The following is a 22,789-nucleotide window of genomic DNA, read 5'->3' as shown; positions in this document are numbered from 1 at the left end:
ACAAATGTTTGGGGTAAATGTATGCATTTGTGGACGTCTTATGCAAAATAGCACCACCTGTATATTATGGATGTCAGTGCACATATCGTGCTAGGTTATGACCTCTGACAAAATTGCTTCATGCATGTATTTACATCGTGTCCGTGCATTCGACGCGACGAAAGCCGAGATGTCATTTGAGTTCCATTACACGATCGCTCAAAACAGATGGAAATAATAAGTCATAATGTATACTAGGCACTTGAAGAAACTTTGCACACAAAAATTTAAACTTTAAATGCCACACAATACTATCAGTTTGGAAAGCTCAACCCCTGCTCTTGCGGTCGTTCAAACAATTAAACGGTTATTTAAACGCACAGCATTCCAAGGCTAACCTCTGCACAAAGTCATGAGGCCAGTGGGACGGTGTCAACGACAAGTGACTGCACATTTCCACTGTCACCGGTACAGCATTTCTGCACTGGTGAGACGCTACCATCGATCGACCACGCTCTGGGCCTCCACGTGTAACAACGCCAAGACAGGACAGGTGAAGCGTGACCCAACTTCCCTACAGGTTTCAGACTGCAGTTGTGACTGCCCGGAGCATCCCAGGACTTCGCAGTGTTCACCCCAACACAGTTCGACAACGTTTGAGTCATCAGGGGATCAGACCACGACGTCCCGTGAGTTACCCTGACACAACATCATCAACTAGCTCGCCGAATGTGGTGCCAAAATCAGACCGCAGACCCTCGTTTTGGTGGAGAAATGGTGTTTTCACAGAAACCAGGTTTAATATTCCCCGTAGTGATGGACGTCAACGTGCCCGTAGACGCGTGAGAGAACGTTATGCACTGGCCTGTGTCTTGGAGAGGAATCGCTTTCATGGTAATTCCGTGATGATTTGGGGTGGAGTAACAACACGCCAAAGAACTCCTTTGGTTTATTGTTCAGGGCAACTTAACTGGTGTGGGCTACAGGGATCAGATTCTCCGACCAGTGGCAATTCCTTGTCTGCTCTGGGTTAACATTCCAACTGGACAATGCCTGCCCTCATATGGCAAGGGATGTTATTGCTTTCTTGCAACACAACAACGTTGACTTATTGCCTTGGCCTGCAAATTAACCGAATGTCTTCCCGACAGTGCATGTTTGGGACGAGATGGATCGACGTCTACGCCGACTTCCTCGTCCTCCAGATAACGTCCTTGACCTTACAACAAAACTTGAAAGAATCTGGCGTGACATCCCACAAACCTCCTTTTCTTTTCATAGGCTCTATGCGTTGTCGATGCACTGCTGTCCTCCATGCCGATGGTGGATGTACCCGTTATTGAGCTTGTGACATGGTCGTTTGACCCCTGATTGACTTGTTATGGTCTCATTATCCCTCCATCAAAGTACCTTCGACATTGTTATCGTACTTATCAACAGGTATAATATTTTGACAATGCACAGCTTCCATATGTGGCTAGTATACATTTGACAACTTTTACAAGCTACTATTGTTGATTTTATGCTTCTGTTGTCGATAATGTATGTTCATTTGGTTTTCCAGCCTGTGGAGAGAGTCTTGAAGATGACCCCCGCCCAGGTCGCCCAATAACAAGCACTAGTCAAGAAAACATTGACAGCGTGCATAGACTTGTGCTGGAAAATCGTCGAATCACACTCCACGAGTTAGAGGAGACCACAGGCATTTCACACGGATCCATCGTGACAATTCTTCATGAACATCTCGTCATGTCTAAGGTGTGTGCAAGATGGGTGCCAAGAATGCTTACAGATGAAATGAAGCAAACAAGGGTCACCATAAGCAACTCCAACCAGATACAACAAGAATCCAGAAGATTTTCACTTTAGGCTAGTAACCTGTGATGAAACCTGGATCCACCACTATGATCCTGAGAGCAAACAAGAATCCATGGAATGGAAACATGTCACTTCTCCCAGGACCAAAAAGTTCAAAGCCTCCAGATCAGTGCAGAAGGTAATGGCGACAGTCTTCTGGGATAGTAAAGGCGTCATCCACATAGATTACTTACCAAAAGGAAGAACAATGAATGGGGAATGTTACGCTAACTTGTTGAGGCAAGTGCGACAGTCAATCAAGGGGAAGCGCCGGGGCAAGATCAGACGTGGTATTCTTCTACATCAAGACAATGTTCCAGTACACACCTCTCGCGTTGCAGCCGCTGCTGTCCAGGAATGCGGGTATGAAATCTTGCCGCATCTCTCCTACTCTCCAGACCTGGCACCAAGTGATTACCACCTGTTCCCAAATCTCAAGAAACACTTGCGTGGTCGTAGATTTCAGGATGATAATGAGCTTATTGCTGCTACTGAGGACCAAAATGGCGCCTTCTACAGAGATGGCATCAGCGCCTGGCAGAAAAGATGGAACAAGTGTCTTGACTTACAAGGGGAGTATGTTGAAGAATAAATGTGGTTCATACCAATATTTGGTGTTTTTCTCTGCAAGGCTCAAAACTTATTGACATCCCCATCGTAGCTTTCTACAAGTGAAATGTGACACCAGATGGAGGGCTATATTCGGATGCATGGGATTTTATTTGGAAAGTGACAATTATGTGGAATAAAAACTCATAAGGCAGTAATTTAAGGAAATCTTTTCAATTCTACTTTCACGAACATTGCAATGACTACGCAGTAAAACGGAACGCATACAAACTCTTCTATAACTCTTGAAAACTTTTAAATGTTTAAAAACTGGTCATGAGAACTATGGGGTTCAGTCGAGTCAATCCTTCGCTCAAATGAACATGACAGTCGACACCGCTCAACAGCGTAAACAGACATGTTCGTGACGTCAAATATAGGAAGGAATAACATGGACAATTTGTATTGTGGAAGGAGGAGGCTACACTCATTTGATACACTTTGGAATTAAATAGAAGCCCATGGGCATTTGTTTGGGAACATTTACCGAATAGTACTCCATGGGTTTCTAAAGGAGGGGGGTTTGCTTTCGGAAGTAGTTTGCCTTTAGCTGTCCCTAGTTCCTTCATGTTTTCACTTATGTAGATTTTTTGTCTCTAGGTTACAGAGATATTTACCGATACGTTCAACTTCATCGATCCGTTTAGCTTTAGATCTTACCAATATTCCATCTGATTTTCTTTGTCTCAGTTGTTGCACTTCTTGTTTTTTAGTTTCTTATTCTTCAACAATAGATTCTGCAAAGTAATTTTCTAAATTTTCTATTTCAGTCTTCCTTCTTTCTTGTTTAACTCTTTCTTTTTTTAAAGAGGAATAAGAATAATCTTTCCTCTTCTTTGCATTAGAAGAGTTCCTAAAAATAAATGGTCATTGATTGACAGTTTAAGGTCTAAATTATGAACAGTATGATGATTGTATACTGAGAAACGTTTGGAGCATAAAAAGTGAAAGACATCTCTTCTCTTATTTGGATTACCAAGACCTTGACAAAGGTGAAGGAACAAATTTTATGGATGATCAACTTCTTTATTTTCACAATGGCGACGTTTCGGTATGGATTCTTATACCATTTTCAAGCATATGGGAGGACAAGGTGTAACAATTTATATACAGGTACATGAGATATTGCTGAGGAGATTAACGATAACAACAACATAATTGAGGAGATGAGATAACTAGAGTTGTTGATATAACCAATAATTTGTGTGAAGCTAGGGGTTGGGGGTGGGGCATTACAGGGGACCAATCAATGGAGGATTAGTGACGGAAGCCAGAGATTAATATTTCTTGATTAAAGTTTCGAATTGGTTACGTAGAAATATACCCTGATCCCTGTTTATAGAAGGATTGTGACAAGGGTTTTTGATGATCATGGAGTCAAATGCAGGTGATAAAATAACGTAAGGGGAGCAGTGGTTTGAGGTGCCGGGATCGAGTCCACCTGTGACTGGGTGTAAAATCAAGAGTCACTAGTCTCTGTCAGTGTTGTCACGAGCCCTGGTTTACAGGACACATAACCAGATGGTGGCCACATGAATACGCACAGACACCTACTTGCGGGTACAGCAATGTGCAGTGAACTTGGACAAAGTACTGTGGCTATGTGTCCCAGTCCACCCAGCTGTGAATGTGTATCACATTAACTCGGTGCGCCTTGTAGTCAGCAAGAGTTGACACTGAAAATGTCCTTGTGATGGACATCCAATGATCGAACGAAAAAGAAAGTGGATGGATATCAGCGCATACAAATGTTAGCATAAATTGTTTGGGGTAGATTTTTTTAGAGATTTTTGACGTTCCTGTGTACATGGTTAACAGGGCAACTATATAGTAAAACTATTGTTCAACAAACAATATAGTGGAGTACATGCTCAGGATGGCACCAGTCGTACTGTCACACAATGGGCGGTTTTTCCGGATTTTCAGGCTGATCACTCAGGGGCAAATATACTTCGGTAGCTTTTGCTTCTGGTTCAACAGCGCCACCTTCTGGTTGTCCTGTGTGAATTTCTCTCTGAGCATGAAATTCTTCCTCCTTCTCCTGAAACACCTGGTACAAATGCTGGGTGAGATTGGCTGAAACCAACTCGCTGGAATTCTGGGATATCATGCTCAACACAAGTACTCCATCAATTCCCAGGAAACTGCTGATGAATCGAGTTACAGAGTGTTCGTCAGGGCGAGATCCTTTGGTAGCGTTGACGTGGGCAGCTATCCTACCATCTCTAAAGAACGGGAGGAAGAGAAATCCTGCCCACAGGACAAGATTAAGGATGGTGATGAGAGCCAGGAGGAAGACCCAGTACCAAAGGAATGTGAACATCTTCTCATAGATTTCGGTGATTGGCAGAGTGCACTGAACTGAGAATATGTGGACGTTAGTAATCACACGCACAGTGACGTCGCACAAAACATGATTAAGTAGCAATGGTTTGACGATGGAGTCCATATTAAAACCTGCAGAGGAAGCAACTCGGATTGCCAGGTGTTGCCTGAAGTATATTGTCAGGAACAGAAACTGTGCTATCAGATTGACACATGAGAGGAGTTTCACAAACAGGTACAGAAGAGCCAGAAGACATCGGTTTTTTCTCAGCAGACTTCCAATCACTCTGGCTGCATCAGTGAATATGACCTGGCGATTTTCAGCATTGGTCACTTGTGCATTGTTCATGGACGATACAGTTTCGTCTAAATTGAGACTGAGTAGATGTTTGCAGCCGTTCCAGATGATGTTTGGTACTTTGAAAGCAAAGGCTTGGAGGGCGAGTATTAGTGGTATCCAGAGGTGGTAGGAGGGTACAGCTTCCCGATGCTGTGGGATACGAGATGTGATCAGTTCGTAAAAACGGTCTTTACGAAAGCACACTTGGTCGGCGTATGAACTGTGTGAAGACGTCCACTGTACAGGATACCAGCATCTTATAGGATCAGTAAGGTATCGTACTAGGAATGCTCCTATGGAGCACAGGGCCAAGAGGAGAACCGACCAGAATCCGTTGGCATTGTCCACCATGTCCTGATCCAAAGTGCGTCTGAATATTGACAGGAAGGCAGCCATTGTTGCCTGCAAACACATAGCATATTCATGTTAAATTACTATCTAGTGTAATGAATGTAGGAACATAAACATATTGCTATTGTGTTTGCTTTTTTGACAGTATCGAATGCCACATGTTGCCATTGTGTTATTGTGCATGGTAAATAATTTAGGGAGATAATTTCTCGACATAACAGTACACCATTGGAATTTGGATCACCTCGATATTCCAGGGATGGAGAGGCTGTCCAGATAGCAAACGGGCTGTGGTTGGACCAAATTCTTCATGTTAAGGTGAAATCGTAAAGGGACAAAATATAGAGCATAACGTTAAACCCTACCTCGCCTCATCTCACCCCACTTACTCAAACACAGCAACTCACTTCACCTACTCAAACACAGCAACTCACCTCACCTACTCAAACACAGTAACTCACCTCACCTACTCAAACACATCAACTACACGAACAACAATCAATGGATTGATTGATGGATAAATGAATAAATGTCAAAATAAAACGCCTCTCCTGGGTTGGCCCAGACATGTTGGGTGTATTCCCCGCAACCTAACTTGAATCATCCAGTCAGGACTAGTTCCTACCCTCCCTTGTTCAAAACCTTCGTTACAGAGCAGCATGAGGAAAACAACGTTGCCACGCCGTCAGTCTCAAGCATACTGGAAATGTTCCCACTTCATACTGTGTGGAAACAACGACGAAAAAAAAAAACGTCAGTTGAGGCACATAATTAGGATCAATTCTGATTTCAGAGTGTCAGAGACTGGTTTGCTACACCATATGCTCAATCAGGGCAGTACTGTCATTCCCAATATCACAAGGTATTTATATATCCTGACAGGATGGTTCGGGGAATACCAAACAAAATCCAATGTCTCCTTTTAAGAAAGAAAGAAATTGTCCAAAAACATCAAACAACAACATACTATGTGATAATAGCAGAATGTATAGAATTACTTTAATGTTTCATACAAATATGAACATTTCAGGCATGAAAGGAGGCTGTGGCATGCCAGTTAAGCAAATTTTTGTTTAATTATTTACATTAAAGAAATTATATTAAAGGCATACTGTTAACAATTTCATTGCAATATCTTGACTTACTGAGTTAGTAAGGGAGTGAGTGAACAGGTTTTAACCCTTGCTGAACATTTTGTCACTTTTGTCACGGTGTATCAGTTTCAACAGGTGGAAATTTACAGTCTCAGTAGTAAAATAGTAACTACAATTTCTTAGAAGTTGTGAAGGTAAAGGAAAACCAAGTTCTGTGGATACTCAAATTCTCTGTTGCAATGAGTGTAAGCACTAACTTGAAACCGAAACATTGCACTCATTGCAATAAGAATGTTGACTATCCATAGAACTTGGTTTTCCTTCGACTTGTCTTCAAACAAGTCCAAACTTCATGCATGCGCAGGTTTGAGGTGTTCAGAACTTTGGTGAATTTATCAGTACCAGTATTCAATAATACACATTCATCTCAAACAAATAACTTACAATGAAGCGATCTCCGAAACTGGAAATTTGAAAGTGATCCGTGAGGTTTGAAATATGTCTTGTCCTTGGGTTTACCGTTCAACAAGCGGTGGTGTCACTGCATTGTTGGTGGAGAATAACGCTGGTGTGTAAAACGATGTCAGTTTTGTAGCCCGACTGAGGCCATAATGGTTACTTCTACAATTATCCCTCATTATTTCAAATTGAGCTATTTATGTCAGTCAGTTTCTGTACGAGTGGTGTAGATCAAATACAGGGAAATGTACAGGGGAATTTACAGAACAAGACTCTAGTTTTCTGTATAAGGACCACATAGGCTAGCGTAGTGGGTGAAGCTGGTCACACCGAAGACCCAGGTTCGAGTCCTGACATAGGAACTATCTGTGAAACCTAATTATATTGTTATACACGGTGTAAAACCAAACTCACTCATTCAGTCAATTAGGACACCAACTGGTCGTCTGGGGCTGACACCTTTCTGTGTGATCTGCTTTTTTCAGATGTTCTTTATCCCTCTGTACACGTTACCATGAAATGTTACTTTGTGTAGTTTGTTGGCCTTGTATGCCAAAACAGCAGCACTTGGGAACATGAACAGGATGCTCCTCTGATCCGGCAAAACGCAGCAAAGCCTGATGACGGGGATGCATGGATTGTTGTGAAATTACATGATAGCAATGATGGACAAATCTTTAGTTTGGGATGGCAAACTCTGTGACTAACGTTTTTTGGCTAATGGATATATACACCTGGAAATTAATCAAGCAACACCCCAATTTTTTCTATTGGAGCAACTTTGAAGTGTTCTGACAATCAAAATATGCCGGGTTGATATAGTTTGACACTTTTTTATTCAACAGACGATCTCTGACAAACAACTTAAAGGGAAAAAGTATCAAGACTTTGCTTTATTGCAACGAAATCCAAATTCTTAAAACTGTCTTAAATTCATGAAAAAATGGACACAATTTACTATTCATCCACAGACGTTGTTGTCAGGTGTATTAACACAAATGTCACATGGAAAGAAAGAACAGTCATCTGAGAGTCTGCACACCGACTTTCATCAATATCTAGTGTGTCCTCCCTGCGCACGCACCACCGATTCCAGACGCCTCCTCATTCCTTGGATGAGTCTCCGGATCTGATTCTGGGGGATCCTGTTCCACTCCTCATGCAGGGCAGCCGTCAATTCGTTGAGATTATGGACTGGTGGGTCTCTCTGCCTCACACGACGGCCAATAAAGTCCCACAAATGTTCAATGGGGTTGAGGTCAGGGCTCATGGCAGGCCATGGAATTCTGTCAATTGCATTTTGCCGCAAAAAATCATTTACAGCATGCGCCCTGTGAGGTCTAGCATTGTCGTCCATAAATATGGGTCTCGTTGCCAGAGGATGGTTCTCAAAATGAGGTACCACAGCCCTGTCAAGAACCTCCTGTTGGTAACGAACACCGTTAAGGTTGCCACGGATGGTAATGATATCCAACTTGCAGTTCATGGAAATGCACCCCCATACCATAACGGAACCTCCCCCAAAGGCCACAGTCTCCTGGATGTTCCGTGGAGCCATTGCTGTGTTCCTCTGCCTCCAGACCCGAGTACGACCGTCCACCATGTGCAGCAAGAACCGGCTCTCATCTGAGAAATGGACCTTCCTCCAAGAGGCAATGTTCCAGTGCAAACGGTCATTACACCAGGCCAGTCGGGCTGCCTTATGGGCTGGAGACAGTCTGGGTCGCTTGATTGGCCTCCTTGCCCGGTATCCTGCAGCTTTCAGACGATTCCGAACAGTCCTGTTCGAGATGGGTCTCCCTGGAAGCCACTCCTGTCTCAACCGAGAGCTCGAGTCGAAGGACCGTACAAGTCTCAGTAAAGCTCTGTCCTCCCGGACTGTGGTCTTCCTGGGTCTTCCTGGTCTAGGCAGGTCTTTAACTTCATTAGTGGCCCGGTATTTTTTCAAAAGTTTTGAAATTATGGAATGATGTCGTCCGATTTGAGTCCCGATTTGTCTTAGAGACATACCAGCATTCCTCATGCCGATTATTTGCCAACGAGTGGCCTCTGATAATTTCCTACGTGCCATGACATTGAAATGAATGAAAAACCGAATGCAATCGACAACCTGCGCTTGTAAACACCCCAGGGAAAAAGTGCATTTTTCGAAAGTTGAGGTTAAAGCAATGCACGTGCGCTGTGCAAGCTTCACGCGCGTCATATCAACCCATGAAAAGCTCATGCTGTATGTCAATACATCAAAATTGAATAATCAATCATCAAAATTACTTCGTTAAACTTTGTTAAGTTTTTATGTGTCTTTGAATTTGGTGTTGCTTAATTAATTTCCATATGTATAGATAGCATTTATTGGACTTTCATCATATACAAACACATTTAGGTTACTGAAAAGTAACACAAAGTAAAGAAGACGTACAATATCTCATAACAGTGATATCAATGACAAAGTCATGGCTCTGAAGCATGTCCTCCTTCACCGTAGGAGCTTGTCTAAAAAACATGCAAAGTCAAGTCATTTTTTCCACAGACAAACACGATGACATTTGTTTCACATTAAACATTGAATTGTATAACATTTTAAGACTTACCTTCCATAAAACCTATGATTTCCTTTGTTACGAGAGTGTGTTTTCATTGTAGTTTGTATTATTGATTAAGTGATTTTTATCATTGGGCCACATTGTTTAAATTTTCAGTACCAATAGTATTTTTAGCGACAGGCCTTTAAAGGTAGTGCTATAGAATTACCTCCCTTTGTTTTGATTAAGTGTTGAATTCCGGGAATGTTCTAAGTTGATGACAATGTGGTGTCAAAAGTGCTCGAATATTCAAGAATCAGTAAATGTGTATATATCAGATTATCAGTTGTGTTGACGGACCTTCCGCCTAATCCTCTGTAACACCAAAGCACCAAATGAAGCAAGTCGAGAATTTCCCATCTCACTGGGGCTTCCTTTCTGTTTTAATAGTGTTCTGTTGCATATATTTTCTCAGACTAGTTAGTTTAGAGAATAACATTAGGTTATCCCCATAAACAACTGACCTTATCAAAATCAACAAATCCGTAATTTGGTTGAACTATGTGATGTTAAAAGAGTTCATCGCCTGATTAAGGAAATGTCAACAGAGGTAATTTGCAAATAATTAGTTCTACCAGTGCTGACATTTCACACAAGTATCCTTAGGAACGGTATCACATGTCACAACATTATTCCATACCCCCCCAATACATTCAAATGATTTCCAAGACCTCACCCTCATACTCAACCTCTGGATAACGTTCAATTTTGCAATCGTTTACTGAGAATTAGAGATGTATTTGTATAACAAGAGTGTATTTTCTGTAATTTATATTGTTATTGATTAAGTTACTAGTCGGTCACAATGTTTAGAGTTTTGAGTAACAGGTATTATGGGTCACACTACGTATCATCGGTAATTGTGTTTTAGCGGCACTTCTTTACGATAGCGCTTTAGAGTTGCCATCTCCTCGTGCAAGAGAGTAGGCAGTCTTGACGATCAAAAAAAAAAAAAAAAAAAAAAAAATAGTAGTAAAGGGTAAAAATATCCGAGGCATTATATTGATAATGACAAGTACAATCACTCTGAATATTCCTGTAGTTCTTCGTCCAAGCATTACCCTCAGAAAGAAAGCTGGTCTATGTGTAATAATTGTTGGGAAAATATGACTCTTTCAATAGAAAACTGCTGTCGATTGGTTCAGAAAGAACCTTGGGATAACTTTCTCCACGTTGCTGTGTTTTCTGGTGGTAAATATCACTGGGAATGACCATGATGAAACATATTAAGCCAACAACGAATTACTGAATACATGTATATTGTGACCATATGGAATTGCACTGACAAAACCTGTTGTCACTAATACTTTAAAACGACATACAAAATACCTACACTGTCTTGCCGCTTACAGCTCCTGTTTCTGGTACACAACGCACTTGTCAGCCTCTACATCCAACAACAGAACTAGTATGCAATGTAAATGGAAAATGAAACGAACGCTCTGTGGTGTTCGAAAGGTCAACATGAAGCCCAGAACATGTGTACTGTTAACACGGTGCTTGGGTTTGACCGAACTTACAACTTATCCATAAAAATGTCACAGAAATAACAAAATTGTTGCAAATTGCCACGGCTGATATTTCACACAAGAATGCTCAGGGACGACATGGCACTTCGTTCACCCAACACTTTCTTAAACACTGTTCCATACCCTCTAAATCTATGTGAAGGTTTTCACCACCATCTGCCAGTGGATAATCATCAGTGAAGAAAATGTAACTGTGAAATGAATTAGTTCTTTTTGTGTATTTGGTTAGGTTCGTTTAGTTTTTGTTACAACCACATCTTACAACACTACATCTGTTTTGTGGCGGTCTGTGATGGAGTCTGGACCAGACAACCCAGTGCAATCAAAACACAGAATGCTCATCGATCTATTGGGAATCGATGACATGTGTCAACTAATTCAGGGAGTCTGTCCACCGAATGACTTTAGTCGTAAACATAGGTAACTGAAGGCCATATTTAGGCAAACCTCACTGTTTTTAAAACTGAAGAACAGGACCCTAAACAAGAATCAGTACAATAGATACTGAAGCCGTCATTGTCCTTGATATTCCGATGTATTTATGGAAACCTATCAAAATTGTCTCACATGCGACCAAGTTACAAAACTGATATATGTATCTTAGTGTATTATTTTGATGAGAACATTTATTCCAGTAATCATATATTTTGTACATTTGACATGGAGGTAAGATAAATAGGTTGCATGCGTCTCCCGCGGATAAGACGCTCTCATGTCCGCCTCTTTGTAGCAGTGTCATTCCTCGTCTACCAGCTCAGGTGCTACAAACCGCGTGCATCAGTCAATATTACCCTCGAGAGAAGGGTACAACTCATATGAAATAAACTAGCAAAATTGTCTCATCTACGACTAAGTTATCACTGATACGTATGTTAGGCTATTATTTTGATAATGGCAACCCAGTAATTGTTCATTTGCGATTTCCTTTGACTCTGTTGTCAGTAGACAAGGGCAACGCCATGTTGGTTTGTCAACTCTGACGAATGTACCAACCTGACCTTTGACATCTGTAGCCCTATCCAAATACAACAGGAATCTGGCTATTATACGATGAATCATGTTGAGAAGCTGAGAACTGCTAATTAGACCATCACGTCAGTCATTAATCAAAGGTCCACGTATCCTTGTAATGGTTGACACAGTTAGAATGGACGTGGTTACACTGCATTCCAAAGTGATGTACCACATCTTCAGTTATTTGTGTCATACCTTATACTAGGTCCCATAGGTAGACTGACTGTGACATTAGCTTTTTGTAGCAGATCTCCAGTTAGCAGGAGATCGCATTTGTACAAAGAATTATTCCTAATTTATTGTTTCCAGATACATTACTATTAGTTTTACTAAATAATGTAAATAATAACTTATAACGATCAAGGACAATGTGCAGAAACATGTATTGTTAACTGAGGTTTATTAGATCTATCAAAGTTACTTATATAAATAGTGTATTGCTTTAATGACTTTCAAACAAGCAAAAAACAGGTTCCTGAAAAAGTATAAACAAAATTTCTTATCATATTTTGTCTTTGATCTTTATAGAGTCAATACAAAAACTGTTCCACGTCTTGTACTCCTGAGACTGTGCTTGAAAATCCAGATATTAATACCATGGTTGAAAGTATTTTAACAAAGAAAGGAATAACATCACACTAATGCTGACAAGATATAATGCTGTTCTGTAGATCAACCCTGGATGTGTTGGGATAATAATTCTAAGAGTACAAATGTGTTTTTGCTGCAATGATATGGTTTTTTTTAATCATTCAGAGACAAATACATTTAGAACAGCATGCCACAAATAGAGACCTTTTTTTGAAGATCCGGTGTACTGGGTTAACAAAGCAACAATACACAAAGCATGACATACAGGTGTAAAAGATATTATGGAAGGATGACAATATATGGATGAACAACTTCTTTATTGCTATGAGAGCTGAACCACTTCTTTCTTGATATGATGTTCACCCATATGTTCATCCATATGTTGTCTTCCTTCCTTACCACTTCAACTTGTAAATGCCTCTCAAAGAAATTGTAAAGGATATTGTCCCCAAAACAGTTTTTGTTTATCATGGCACTGAAAATGTGTTGTATATCATTTGACAAAACGAAATCGTTTGGAAATATCCCAATATAAAAAGAACATGAAGTTAGTGACACACCTGGTCTACAGATATCAATACTAAAACCTTCAGTAAAGACAGTTTACTGAAATGCATTTCACCTTTACCCAAAAACACGTCTGGATGATAAAACGGCACCAAGTGTCACAATTAAATCATGGGTAAAGACAAGTACTCACATCTTTTCGAATGGTTTCTCAATTGTCAGTAGGTACCAGTATTCTTGTTGGCACTTGCTATTATGATTGAAACGGGCCCCAGATTGTCTGCGATCAAGTGCAGTGCAACAGATAAGTTTTTAAGAGTCTTATGAGCAAGGCGTGTGCAGGTACGTGTGTAAGCAATTTCATCATCATGCACGTGCACTAACCTTAATCTGGTCTATCTTTCACAAACCAAATTCTGTGTATAACAATTGATTGTTCTCCACACATGGCTGAAAAATTGCCGATGTGACGATAAATTGTAACTAACTCACTCGCACCCATATGGGTTTTCTCTTTGTCGTGCCCTTTGAGACACCCGAACAGTTAGTAAAGAGTATCTGATACATACTGAAATAAATTGTAATAATTGTTTTGAAGGGTCTATTGCAAAAGTCAGCAATGTAAGTGCAGGGAAGATCAGAAATGGTCTTTACGCGTTGCTCGGTAGCATTTTCTGGAGCCAGGGCTTTATGCACGACAATGCATCGCTTTCAGTACAAGTTGTCACACCACCTGAACCTTTAGTGAAACACATGCACGGGATGGCACCAGTCGTACTGTCACACAATGGGCGGTTTTTCCGAATTTTCAGTCCCAGGGGGTTGATCACTCATTGGGAAATTTAATTCGGTAGCTTCTGCTTCTGGTTCAACAGCGCCACCTTCTGGTTGTCCTGTGTGAATTTCTCTCTGAGCATGAAATTCTTCCTCCTTCTCCTGAAACACCTGGTATAAATGCTGGGTGAGATTTGCTGAAACCAACTCGCTGGAATTCTGGGATATCATGCTCAACACAAGTACTCCATCAATTCCCAGGAAACTGTTGGTGAATCGAGTTACAGAGTGTTCATCTGGGCGAGATCCTTTGGTAGCGTTGACGTGGGCAGCTATCCTACCATCTCTTAGGAACGGCACGAACAGAAATCCTGCCCACAGGACAAGATTAAGGATGGTGATGAGAGCCAGGAGGAAGACCCAGTACCAAAGGAATGTGAACATCTTCTCATAGATTTCAGTGATCGGCAGAGTGCACTGAACTAGGTATTCATGAACGTTTGACATCTTACGCACTCCAAAGTTACACATAACATGCTTAGCAAGCAATGGTTTGACGATGGAGTCCATATTAAAACCTGCAGAGGAAGCAACTCGGATTGCCAGGTGTTGCCTGAAGTATATTGTCAGGAACAGAAACTGTGCTATCAGATTGACACATGAGAGGAGTTTCACAAACAGGTACAGAAGAGCCAGAAGACATCGGTTTTTTCTCAGCAGACTTCCAATCACTCTGGCTGCATCAGTGAATATGACCTGGCGATTTTCAGCATTGGTCACTTGTGCATTGTTCATGGACGATACAGTTTCGTCCAAGTTGAGACTGAGTAGATGCTTGCAGCCGTTCCAGATGATGTTTGGTACTTTGAAACCAAGGGCTTGGAAGAAGAGAATGAGTGGTATCCAGAGGTGGTAGGAGGGTACAGGTTCGCGTTTCTGTGGGTTAATAAATGGAATATTCCCGTAATAACGGTCTGTGAGAAAGCACACCTGGTCGGCGTATGAACTGTGTGAAGGAGTATACTCCTTAGGATGCCAGCAGTTAATAGGATCAGCAAGATACCGTACTAGAAATGCTCCTATCGAGCACAGGGCCAAGAGGAGAACCGACCAGAATCCGTTCACATTGTCCACCATGTCCTGATCCAACGTGCGTCTGAATATTGACAGGAAGGCAGCCATTGTTGTCTGCAAACACATAGCACGTTCACATTATGTATTGGTTTATTGACGAATATAGAGTTGTAAATAAAAACAACATCTTGTGATTTTGTTATTGTTGCAGAGACGACTGTAGCATTGTCACTGAATGGATGGGAAAAAAGTGCGTGGTGATGCACACGTCTCCAGGGAAGGCCCACATTGGGATGATGTATTCCCACAAAACCATGCAGGCCGGAAGTTCTCATTTCTTGAGTGTAAACCAAAGTTTGAATTCAGTGTGTCAGGGTATCAAAAAATTCTGAAACGATAGTACTGGAAATACAAAACAAATGTGAAGAATGAACTTAATATTAAAAAAGCAGAACACATTAATAATGTCAAAAGCGTTATAGCGAGGTGTAATAAATCTAAGTATGATGCATAAACAGAAAATGTTGCCAGTTTTCACTGTATTGGTTATGTAAACTAAATTTATAAATTATATTACACATAACATTTGATCACTTTTTAAATCCCATTGGGTGTTCGAAGGCAGGTCGCTTACAATCAAATTGCAATAATTTGACTTCATGAATAACTACCTGAGCGAATAAGTGACTTTAACTTATTTAGAACGTTGTTTCACTTTAGCAACAGCGGAAAACACCCATAGAGGAATAGGTTTCACCCCGCCGCGACAGATAACAACTTTAGCAACAGTGGAAAACAACAAAAGAGGAATAGGTTTCACCTCGCCGCGACAGATAACAACTTTAGCAACAGTGAAAAACACCAATAGAGGAATAGGTTTCACCCCGCCGCGACAGATAACAACTTTAGCAACGGCGGAAAACAACAAAAGAGGAATAGGTTTCACCCCACCGCGACAGATAACAACTTTAGCAACAGCGGAAAGCACCAATAGAGGAACAGGTTTCACCCCACCGCGACAGATAACAACTTGAGCAACAGCGAAAAACAACAAAAGAGGAACAGGTTTCACCCCACCGCGACAGATAACAACTTTAGCAACAGTGAAAAACACCAATAGAGGAATAGGTTTGACCCCGCCCTGACAGATAACAACTTTTGCATTTTCATTGAAGCAAGTTTCTTAAACAGCCTTATGGTGGAGTCTGGAAAATTTTCAAATTTTAGAAACCTGCTGGGTATCAGTAAATGATAGACATGTGTGCTATTTTTATTGATGTGGCAATTCTGTTTTGTACAATTGTTTTGGCAGTTTTGTACAATGATAAAATTTGCAATTCATCGGTACTGTTTCTGACAAACGGACTGCAGGGTTAAATTCCCCATGTTGGTATAATGTGTCTAGCCCATTCCTGGTGTAACTACTATGCTATCCATCTCTCCCTTCACGTTAACATGTGAATGACATCGGGCATAATTTGGGCCATGGTACATCAAATTTTGAATTTCCAAATATATGGAACCGACTGACATAACCCCGTCGAGTTACGTGCTCTTTACGAATACCCTACGTACAACTTGTGGTTGAAACCAGTCCGGACAAACACTTACTGCATCGTGTGCGACAGATTTCGATGTAGGGAGCAATTGTTTACATTCCATATATGGCAAGAGGACTTTGGTGCTGTTCGACTGGAAGTATTCAATTATCCATACGAAGCTAAAGTGACTGCATATGCCCCAATATAAACAATAGCTGTCGAAAATATTGTCGAAAGTGTGTGTCACTGTCCTTTTAATGTAGTGTAGAGAAATATCAAAGCAGTCTGTCTCACAGTCCCTGGACCAAATTATTTTCCCTTCCGCTAAGCCCATATTTGGAGTTTTCTCTATGTTTTGGATAGAGAATGCTTATTTTCTGAGTCAGTTTGAAGGAATGTATTTGCTAATCTCGTTGTATTGGAGATGATTCATTTGGTGTGATCAAAATTAACGAATGTCATAACGTTGTATGAACCCTTCAAAAATATAGAAATACCCAATTTTTCATAAGATCACTTATAAAATCCATTCCATTGCCATATCTTTATTATGACAGGCGTTTAGCAATTGTAATATCGTCATTCAACCGAATGATTTTGGATGTCATATTAATGTCAGAGTGATCTACAGTGGAAGCTGTCTAAACCGGCATCTGTCCAGTTCGGCAAGTTGTCAACACCAGCATTAGATATCTGTCCCGTCCGTGGCATGCACGTTTATCATCAGCTCTACAATCCGGCATGTTGTCTAAAGCTGATTATTTCTTCAGTCACGATGAGTGCCGGTTTCGACAGCTTCCACTGTATTTGTTTACAAAATGGAAGCAAACAAAAAGCAACCTATGATAAGTAAGAACTAGCGACATTTTCTTTTTGGTTTCAACATTTGTTGGTCGTTCGTTTTTGCCGTCCAAATATCTTTTCGAATATTCAATATTTAGTAATGTCTCCGTAACATGGAAATCTTTAGAGCCTGTATGAGTTCTTTATTTTAGGACAATTTATACCACCACCTTTGGTTTTGCAACATATGTTCTTATGGTTCTGTCAGGCTTAATACATTGCCCCATAAGAATTTTAATATTTTTTATTTATTTTGGAAAGGTCCGAACATCAAATCGGGAGGTGATTCAACTCAAGTAATGTGGGTGATTGAAGGATAGTATTTCTCACGAGAGGTGTAACGCTTCTTACTGACCATATAGACGTTAATGGTTAATATGTTCTTAAGTTATGTGTCATTTGTGTTAGATGAGCGTCAAATGTCATATCTGTACGGTGAAAAGGTTGCTGGCTCTTTAACGTTATTGGGGACATAATTTCATTCATGATCTTTTCTTTGAGCTAATCCATACTAGTCTTGTTTTCTTTGTATTAGTTTTATCCTAGAGAACCGAGCAAAGACTGGCAACTAAAGATCTTTCTTAACCCCAAAGAACACAAATAGTATCATCTGCAAATTGATTAAGAAATATCTTTATTCCTTCTCGCTACTCCTTTAACATGATGTCTTTATTCATGATGAGCGTAGCAAGTATTTCGGATCAAAGGAGGAATATTTAAGGTGATAGAGGCTCGCCTTGGCGACACCCTCTTGCTATGTAAAACATTAAGGCCACATCCATGGGTTGTTTTCTTTTCTTTCTTTTTTATAAAATCGACAGGTAATAGCAAACCTGGTAAATTTGATAGTTTTTGGTGTATTCCATAAGATTATACATTTGACAAGTTATTTCACAGAAGTATCTCTTTAACCAGTTCTGCTGTGAACCCATTGGTTACATTTTTCGTTTGTTTGTTTTTTCTGCAGCAAGAACTTGTTCAAAACGTAACAAGCCGTCTAATTTATTTGACATATCCCCTGTTAATCCTGACACATTATATTGTCCTTTATGGTTTTAGTGGTTTCACTATTTTCTTGTTTAGTGTACTATTTTTCACAGCATGATTTTACTTCATGTTGTACGAAGCCATGTTCTTTTAATTGTCTTCTATTCTAGTTACAGATTTATAAAAAATATCTGGTTTCCAGACCAAGGAAATATATTGTTGGTTTTCTGGAACTTTCGTCCATTTTTCTTTTGAAAGCACCAATATAGCCTGAGTGTTTTTATATACTTCTCAAATTAATGGCTTGACATGTCAATTCTCCAACAGTATTGGATTTAACTAAAACAGAGGAATATTATTTCTCTGTACATCAATGAAGAAATATGTATTAGTATCTTACAGAATAGCAATTTAAACAATTTTATGTCCATTTCCAGTTTATGTCCAGAAGCTCTTGTATTGCGTATTTCCTCATTGCGAAATTGTCACCTTTATATTACTTCAAGCAACGCTATGAAAATGGCATATATTGTTATCTCTTTCTACATGGGTCTTTCTACTGAATAAAACTGATTGATTGATAAGTAAAACATTTTCTAGCGTATCATATTTTACATGGAGTTTGTCAAGATCCGATTGTACATAATTCGTCACTGTCGTGGTCAGGCTCGCTGACTTGTTGACACGTCATCGGTTCCCAGTTGCACAGATCGATGCTCATGTTGTTGATCACTGGATTGTCTGGTCCAGACTCGATTATGTACAGACCGCCGCCGGAATATTGCTGAGTGCAGCGTAAAATTCAACTCACTCACTCACTCACTAAATGGGATACGTAGACAGAAATTCATATGGTTTTTGTAATAGTCAACAGTGGATCATCTGTTTTGGTATTGCAAAAACGTTAGTTCCATCTGGACGCATTTTTATATATGGGTCAACCAGAAAGCAGTTTTATCCATTAACGTAGCAGTAAAGATACACTTCCTTGCTCTCTGCTATCCAATTTTGGACAAATACATCTGTATACAATCGTATACAAACAAAACATTCTAACATAAACCATATAAAAAAAATACATTCTAAAAATGGTTCGGGGGAACTCACAAGTTTTTATTAGTTTACGACATGCACAGCAAAAATGTACTGATCTCTTAACCGGTTTACTAAACTCTTTTCACCTTCGTTCATATAGACAACTGTACACATTTCAACTTTGTTTTAACAAAGAAGGAGAATCATAATGGAATCCTAAATTTGGTATGATGAGGGTTTTTTCAAGAGCTCATCACCAGAAAAGGTTGTTCTCACTTATTACAATTTGAATGCATGGACTTATCGCTTATAACTCCTCACCCTGGTACACAACTCACTCAACCAGCCTCGTCAAAATGGAATACAAAGTGGAATAGGATATGAATGCGCCGACTTAATACTTTTACCTTCTCGCCCTGGTACACAACTCACTCAGCAAAATGGAATACAGTATGAATGCAATATGATGACTTACCGCTTTTAACTTCTCGCCCTGGTACACAACTCACTCTGCAAGCGTGTCAAAGTGGAATACAATATGAATGCAGTATGACGACTTACCGCTTTTAACTTCTCGCCCCGGTTCTCAACGGACTCCGCCAACTTATCCAACGAGAGAACCACACTGCAATATAGAAAAATACACAGAAAAACACACTCTGTCAGTATCAGGCCCAGAACATGCTTCATGCTGACACAGGATTTTGGTTGTATTAAACGTTCATCTACTTATCCTGTTAATGGATAGTAATCACTATAATTGTCCCCAGCTGCCACTTGCAATTGTTTATCATCTTAAAGGCCTCAACATAGCTTTCAAAACGTTTTATGGTGAACCCGATGGGTGACATTTAAGATTTGACTCATTATTCCACCTACATTGTGGCAGTCTGTAAATAATCAAGTCTGGACCAGACAATCCAGGGATCAACAGCCTGAACATCGATCTACATAACTGGGATACGATAACATGTGTCAACCCAGTCAGCGAGCCTGACCACCCGATCACGTTACTCTCCACGGGTCCAGACATTGGTGTCAAAAGTAATGTCTGATGCATTTCCCTATTTTGACTTTTACGATATTTTAAGATACGTTGCCATGAATGCTCAGGTGAAGAAATGAATGAGTCTGCATGGGTTCCATCAGGGGTGCAATGTATACTTGCCTTCCTGAAAACAGATGTCATGGTGCGCTATTTGAAACTGCTCCAGAAACTCATTTACATGAAAACCTGAATCCTACTATCAACTCTCAGCAGAGATATCTGTAATGTAGGACAGGTTGTGCTATTTTCAATTCATGTATTCATGTATTTTTTAACGTACAGTGTGGTTTCATGATTTTGGGTTGGATTTTCTGCTAGTCCGGGTTCAAACCCGCAAATTGTTTCGACCCGTGGAACATGTGCACCCAACACAACATTGTCTAGCAGCGCCGACCAGGATGCATGCAAATGATGCATCACGCGCAAAACCTGCAACGGGACGCTCAAAAGCCGCGGCGTTTCGTCCTGGTTCAGTACCGAAGGGTGGGGGGTTGCTTTAGGAATGCTGTTGATGGGATGTTCCCAGAGAAAGGTTACCCGTCAGTTCAGAGTCAGTCGATCCACTATTCAGTGGTTGCGTCAACACTATGAACAGACCGGAAGCGTTCGGGATCGACCCAGACCAGGCCAACGTTCGGTAACGACGCTTGTGTGTGTCCATGCCTCGTGGTGTCCGTGTGTCTGAACGTGCATATGGTAGCCACTTAAATTACTGTCTGTGCCGTAGGCGGGCGGTGGGTGGTGTGGTGCTGGGTGGGTTTGTGTCTTTTACGCAAGGTTACGATGACACAAGTGACGGGATATTTCACACTGGAGTGTCATTTCATGGACCATCGATTTCTTATTGGCCTTAAAATATATTTAGTTCACATAGTTCACATTTTCTTGTAATTTCAATTTGAACTTGGTGTTGCGTTTTCAGTGTACTTCGTATAAACATAGTATGTGTGGGAATACATAGCGCATGTACATACACACATCTCTAATGAAGCTCAAATTAGCTATATAGTTTCGGGGGAAATATCATCTGTGGAGTACGATTTCAATTTGAACGTATTTGTTAAAGGCAAAACTCGTTGCAGAATTAAGTATAAACGTATAAAATATTTAACACTTGTTATTCTAGACCCTTCACTCGCCAGAACAACTTTCACAAAGAAAGGGTTAAATATGACACGTCTAAATTTAGCTCAAAACTCTGCGAGGCATCCTTAAAGACACGGATAAGGTGATCAAACTTGGAATGTGCACTCCAAGAGAAATAAAGCACATGTGGCCTTGTTAAGCTGTGTTTACGATGACATTATAATTAATTAGTTAGTATTATTAACAATTAGTCAGTATTTAATAGGGCATTCCGAGTAATTGAAATGAGTTATAATAATGTCAGCCTCCATGTTATGTTAATACGTTGTTTATAGTAACATTTTTGTATACTTTGGATGACAGAAATACTTGATTCTTGTGTTTCCAAGTTTTCACACGTTCTGCCGACGTCAATGTGAGTATCTATGACTTGGTGGGCATATGAACTTTTCATGGAACAAGAGTCGCCTTAAGAGGACCATGTTTGGTACAAATCAGAAGTAGTTCGAAGAATCTACCTAAAAGTGCACCTTTTTCATTTCCTGTATATGTACCTTCTACAGCATGTCGGTCAGCTCGACATGTACTGGAAAAAAATGCAGTGTATATATAAAGGCGGAAAATAAGTTTGCGTGTCACTCTTTAATGAACAAAATGGCTTCTGGTCGATATAGTGAAGTCAAGACAAATTAATTTAATTTAAAGTCAGGAAATATGATATCGGTAAATAATACCTATTTTTTTTACAAGACACGATTATTTACAGACCGCCGCCATATAGCTGGAATATTACTGAGTGCGGCGTAATACTAAACTCACCCACTCATTTCCGTTACCTCCCTTGAGTAAAACTGAAGGTGAACATTGAGACCATGGCACCCATTCGGAGTTTTGACCACAAGTTGGTTTGTACAAGTGGTCAGGTGTAATGGCCTTTCTATTCCTACATGACTGCTGGCAATGGTCGCTTGCTCCTCACCGTACCGAACTATTGCAACGAAAGACCGGCGAAGATCCGGGGTAGAACAGGTTTCAGCAAGCCATGCTTGCCACGAGATGCCGACGATGCTTGTCGTAAGAGGCGACTAACGGGATCGGGTTGTCAGACTTGCGGACTTCGTTGACATCGGTTTCCAGTTGTGCAAATAGATGCTCATGCTGTTG

The 22,789-nt window shown here is 40.4% G+C and overlaps 1 protein-coding gene across 1 annotated transcript; it reads right to left on the bottom strand.

Moving 5' to 3' along the window:
* Nucleotides 1-3,450: 3,450 nt before the first annotated feature.
* On the bottom strand, nt 3,451-20,089 carry LOC137260814 (uncharacterized). The gene is made up of 3 exons (XM_067798377.1): nt 20,053-20,089; nt 14,024-15,199; nt 3,451-5,512 (listed from the first exon to the last, which is right to left on the bottom strand). Exons 2-3 carry the CDS (start codon nt 15,191-15,193, stop codon nt 4,340-4,342), a joined length of 2,343 nt encoding a protein of 780 aa, XP_067654478.1. The 5' UTR covers nt 15,194-15,199; nt 20,053-20,089; the 3' UTR covers nt 3,451-4,339.
* Between the last annotated feature and the right edge of the window lie 2,700 nt (nt 20,090-22,789).

Source organism: Haliotis asinina, chromosome 14, assembly GCF_037392515.1.
Source record: "Haliotis asinina isolate JCU_RB_2024 chromosome 14, JCU_Hal_asi_v2, whole genome shotgun sequence".
NCBI lineage: Eukaryota > Metazoa > Mollusca > Gastropoda > Lepetellida > Haliotidae > Haliotis > Haliotis asinina.
This window is presented reverse-complemented; position numbering and strand designations above follow the sequence as displayed.